Source organism: Austrofundulus limnaeus, unplaced genomic scaffold, assembly GCF_001266775.1.
Source record: "Austrofundulus limnaeus strain Quisiro unplaced genomic scaffold, Austrofundulus_limnaeus-1.0 Scaffold30, whole genome shotgun sequence".
NCBI classification, from domain to species: domain Eukaryota; kingdom Metazoa; phylum Chordata; class Actinopteri; order Cyprinodontiformes; family Rivulidae; genus Austrofundulus; species Austrofundulus limnaeus.
In genome coordinates, this window is record NW_013952432.1 from 3169372 (window position 1) to 3174997 (window position 5626).

At 42.3% G+C, this 5626-nt stretch overlaps 1 protein-coding gene across 3 annotated transcripts in view; it reads right to left on the bottom strand.

The window, feature by feature from the left end:
* smoc2 (SPARC related modular calcium binding 2) overlaps positions 1 to 3732 on the bottom strand; it is a 36072-nt gene extending 32340 nt beyond the window's left edge. For all 3 annotated transcript variants that reach the window (XM_014005460.1, XM_014005459.1, XM_014005458.1), the window contains exon 1: positions 3409 to 3732. In XM_014005460.1, coding sequence (XP_013860914.1) covers positions 3409 to 3480 — 72 coding nt within the window. In that variant the 5' untranslated portion in view covers positions 3481 to 3732. The remainder of the gene's footprint in view (positions 1 to 3408) is intronic.
* Between the last annotated feature and the right edge of the window lie 1894 nt (positions 3733 to 5626).

The window sequence follows — 5626 nt, forward strand, 5'->3', positions numbered from 1 at the left end:
TATCTATCTATCTATCTATCTATCTATCTATCTATCTATCTATCTATCTATCTATCTATCTATCTATCTATCTATCTATCTATCTATCTTTTGCATATAAATGTAAACCAGTACACTACATCTGTTTTTGAGTGTAAAATAAAACGTACAGTGTAATAAAACTACTCCTAAAAGGTTTTTCAAGTATTTTTTTCCAAAACATTACTCAAATAAAATATAACTGAGTAAATGTTACTAGTTACTGCCCACCTCTGACCAGCTAAATAGTAGCTAAATGGCAGCTAAAAGCAAAATTTTGTGTCAATTCAATAATTATTAATCCCAATGAGAAATTAAATCTTGTAACTCATATTATTCTGGTTCATTTAAAGAGTTATTATAGATGCTGATGGCTGTGGGCAGGAAGGATCTCCTGTAGTGGACCATCTGACAGGGATCTGCAGAAGCCTCTGACTCTGTTGTAGTGTGATGTCTGATGAAGAGGACGCTCATTGTTGTCCAGAAAGCCTGGCAGAGAGACGCTGGAGTCAGGGATATAATCCTGCAGCCACGTCTCAGTGAAACACATCATACTGTGTTCCTGATACTCTGGCTGGGTTCTTGTCAAGAATTGGAGTTCATCCAACTTGTTCCCCAATGATCTCACATTGATCATGATTGATGGAAGAGATGGTTTGAACTTCCTCCTACTCTCTCTCCTCTTTGCTCTACATCCACCGCCTTTCTCAGCTCGTCTGGGATTCAGGGCCGTAGATCAGGTATTATTAGAGCTTTTGAGATGTTAATCGGCTTCTCCAGGTTATAATAAACCACCAACATGGTGGTTTGTTACCCATCGTAACAAATGTCCCAACGCAAAATAAGTGTTAGCAAAAATCCTTCCAACCGCAGCATCTAATAGCAGAGGGAATACTCATCCAAAACGTGATTTTATCCAGAAAAAGAGGAATTAAAAAAGTTTAAAAAGAATATCTCAGAATGAAAGTAACAGAGCTACTTAAACATGCTGCCACCTTGAGCGGCGCAATTCTAGAACTTATTACGGCCCCCGCAGGCGAAGTGTAAACGGGAGACATATTGTTTTCATACTGGGGTTTATTTTGTTTGTTTTTTTCAGTGATTTTTGGTCAACCGTAGCACAAGAACGGCTGCACCGGTCAACATTAAAATTGGCAGGGCTCTAGATGGGTCCAACCTACACTGCACCAGCCAGCGGTTTTACAATAGACCCCATATTTGAGGAGGGGGCTCCTTTCAAAGAGGGGGTGTCAGGACATGCAAAAATGCTTCTAACTCAGAAACTGTTCAANTAATTTAAAAACTGTACTTTTGAGGTTAAACAAATGTTCATAATTAATTTAAATAAATTACAAGTTAAAAGGGGCATGGAAATTTTTCTTTTTTTGTATCAAAAAAATATTGAACCGTGAGACTAAAGAATTGAAGCGAATCGTGAATTTTCTGTATCGTTGCAGCCGTACTATTTACCTGCCAAAATGATAACGCACCAAAATCAAAGTTATTAATTATTGATATAGGTGATGACCTCATGCCAGATATTCCACTTTGCATCTTGTTTTTGAAAATCTTGCTGATTTTGTTTTTCTCGTGAAGAAAATCAAAAATTGTCATAAAAAGTCTAAAGAAATATGAAAGAACTATTAAAAACTTTGTATCTACAGTGAGTTATGAAGTTGTTACAGATATGATGCAGTGGAAGTAAAACAATATTTATAAAGGACATTTTTGAGGGACTGTTTGTAGCTTTAAGATAAAAAGTTTAAAGTTATTTTAAAGGTGCGTTGAAGTTAAACCAGTGGACAAACTCAGACTCAGCTTCAGGCCAGAGTTTAAAACTCAAATCATCTCTGGTTGAGAACTGAGGGAGCTTTAAATGTTTGGGTCAAACCTGGTGAATGATGGTTTAAAACGTCACGTTTCAGCTCCATCTGCACAACTGTCTGAGTTATGAACACTTATGGTTTTACAATTGGCTTAAAAACCAGTTAATCACAGAGAGAATCACTGAACGGTCAGCTCCACGCCTCTTTTCCCCACGATGCTCGCTTCAGGTGTGAAAGCTCACGTCTGAGCGGGAAGTGAGCAGACTGGTCTCTGCGGCCGGTCGTTTTGCGCTAAAGAACCCACAAATTTGCAGAAGCCAGAAACCACAGCATCCATCTCTGGAATCAGCTGAACGTTTTGATGTTTGAAGCACAAAATCGGACCAATCCGATCATCAGAACCGGAGCAGAACTTTGACAGGAGCAGACTGAAGCCAGTTTTACTTCAGTGCTTCACTTCCACATTCCACGACTCCTCACCTCCAGGTGAAGAAGCATCGTCTTCACACAAACCATGAATCAGCTGCTGGGGAGGAGGCCGGCCCGTCGACCCGTAAATCAAGCAGAACTTCTGACAAGGCGCATTCTGCTCACCCTTAATCCCTTTTTATGTTGTTTTGCTGCGTGTTCCTGAACCTGATCACAGCTGGAAGAAGTGAACGTTTCAGTGAGACTGATCGGATGCTGGTGCTGATGTGGAGCCGTCTGAGCGCTGCTCCGTCAGACATCCAGATCTGAGCCTCTGAGTCTGGATTCGGCTCTGAAGAGACGGTTTGACTCGTCTGAACTCAACAGAGCTTTCAGCCCRGTCCCACCTGATGAATGAGAAGTGATTGACAGGCYTCTGCAGAACATGAAGAGCTGAAACATGCAGGAAAGCCTCCTCGTGGACCGGGATCACAGCCACAACTTCAAATAAAGACAACTTTTAAAACACTTARCATTTAATAACCATGAGAAATTGTYAACGTTTCTTCGTATTTTGACATTTTAGAACAAGCAAAAGAGCATTTTTTTATAAAGAAGGGAGAGAAAATGATGATTTCTTTGTTTTTGGTTCCAGACTGAGTCACTTTATATTTGTGGAAATATTTTTATTTTAAAAGAATCACGTATATATTTGCTTCATAGCAGCAACTTTCTTCTTTAAATGTGTTATTTTCTGTTGGATTTCATAAAAAAACACCCTGTATGGATGAAAACTTAACTGATCAACCTGTTATCAACCTGGAACCAATTATTTATGTGAATAAGATTAGACAGAAAACATTATTTATTTGCTCAAAGCTGAACCAAAGAGCTGCACGTGGCCCCGGAGCCACAGGTTGAAGAGCCCTGCCTTGAAGCAAAGAAACAGGGTTTAAATATAAAACCTTTAAATCCACATGGAACACAAGAACAAGCTGATCAGCAAGAGAAACGTTTAAAATCGGAACTAAAAAGAGCTGATTTGTTTTGGTTCAACGGTGCGTCTTTACGCGCGGAACAAACGAGCTCATTAATTAATTAATGCATTTATTTATTAACCTTAAATCTTGGACAGAAAAGACTGTGAGCTTCATACCGTCAGAGCTGAGAACTTCTGCGCGCGTCCTGCGCACAGCAGACAGAGGAGCAGCAGCGGACACACGCGCATGGCTCTGATGACAACCTCTCCAAATTACGCACGGTCCCCAAAAAAATTAAAATAAAAATAAATCACCGGATTTCACTTTGGCACAAAAACACAAAAGAAGCTGTCCTGGTAGAAATGTTAAAATCCAAACTGCGTCCTGCAGCAACAGAATCAAATCCAAATAAATAAATAAAAAGTTCTGTTTGACAGAAAAGTTTTCAGGTTTCGGTTCTGAACCGTTTGTGGAGACGCGCTGCTGATTTCTGGCAGAACCTCTCAGAACCCCTGACCTCCCCTCCCTCCTGTCTGCTGCTTTCCACACCCCTTCCTTCCACGATTGATTCTGTGGACAAGATCTCTTATCGGATGCAGGCAGGAGTGTGTGTCTGTGTGTGTCTGTGTGTGTCTGTGTGTGTCCAGGCCTGCACAGGGACCTGCCAGCTCCATGTTCCACATCACAGCAGCATTATGATCCGACTGACAGCCCAGACTGAGCCATTCAGCCGCTCAGCATCCCACTAAACGTTCCTCATCCAGAGCACAGCGGAGGAGTCCCAGCTGGCCAGGAAACCTGCCACCCAGCTTCACAATTGGACAGACCGCTTTTATTTTGAAAATCATGGTCGGGACCATTGATGGAGACATGAAACAAAGCCTGAAGCTTTRAGGAGAGCTCGATTGTGTGTTTCTGGTGCTTCTAGCTTCAGTGTTGTAGTAAGTCCACATCCTGACGTCTCACTCCAGCCCCTCCATCCTGGGACAAAAAGGCAACGTGGTGTCGAGGGATGAATGCTCCACCTCAGCTCCTCGCAGCTTCCACTTCCATTCATCATGAAAAGAGTCTCTTACAAGACAGAACACATACTGTGACTCACATTCATTTATTGCCCAGATCCTTTTCTTCTCCACTTCCAGACAGCTGCCTCTCTCTCTCTCTCTGTCTCTCTCTCTCTCTCTGGTTCTTTCCTTTCAGCGTTTCATTTTGTTTCTTTTTGTGTGTGATCTCTCTTGAAAGATGCGTTTGCATCTGCTCAGAGAACACAAGAGGCTGGCGCAGGAACAAGAGGCGAGTGAAAGACGGGCCGAGTGTGAAGAAGTTTTTCTTTCTTCTTCTTCTTCCAAACCAAACGGCATACAAATCAAATCCTATTACCCCCCTCAGGCCCTGCAGCATTGTGGGACTGAATGGATACAGAGGAGGCGGGCCTCCAGCAGAGAGCCTATTGTAGGCTGATAAGGGCCCTGTGGGCCGGGGGGCCCCCCACTTCCAGCGCTCGGAGAGGCCCCTCACAGCAGAGCCCTGCAGGACGAGCGGGGCCCTGGCTGAGAGCGATGCTAACCATGTTAACTGTGTTAACCGGTCGAGGCGGGAGTTTCCTGCACGGCTGCTGGGACGCAAAAAGAATCATTAGTTTCCAGCTTGGTGGAAAAAGGGGGAAAGTTTCAACCAGCTGACAAACAATCAGCTAAAAATGAAACAAACTTTCTTTAAGGAGTGCRCCTCGTCCACCGCTGATGAGTTTTAGTTTATTTTGTTGTTATTCAGTTTTTATCGCAGCACATTTTATGACAGGGACCAGTTTGGGCTTTAAAGTGCCCGTGACATCAAAATTTTTGAACTAGATATGAATGCATTTTTAGAAAAATAACATTAATAAGGTGTTGCAAAACAAATTTCACGTCACTGAGAYGAACCRCYCTTGAGATATTCACATGTGAAAYAACAGGAAGTGATGTCAAAGGGGAATGTCTGCATGTAAACAGAGTGTTGCTACAGTAACTAACAGACWGTAGAKAAGAATCRGATGTTTCTTTACATTATTTTGAGTCTCTATCARAGATTAAGTGTCAGARTTCAAATATTGTTTCAATAAACTACGGAGCCCGCCGGGGGTCAGTGGTGAAAAACGAAAAACAGCTGCCGGAAATCTGTGCGCACGGATTGCTAAACTGAGAGCACAGATTAGTAATCCATGCACTCAGTTTAGTAATCCATTCGCTCAGTTTAGTAATCCGTTTGCTCAGTTTAGTAATCCGTGCTCACAGTTTAGTAATCCGTTCGCTCAGTTTAGTAATCCGTGCACTCAGTTTAGTGATCCGTTCGCACAGTTTAGTAATCCGTGCACTCAGTTTAGTAATCCGTGCACTCAGTTTAGTAATCCGTGCA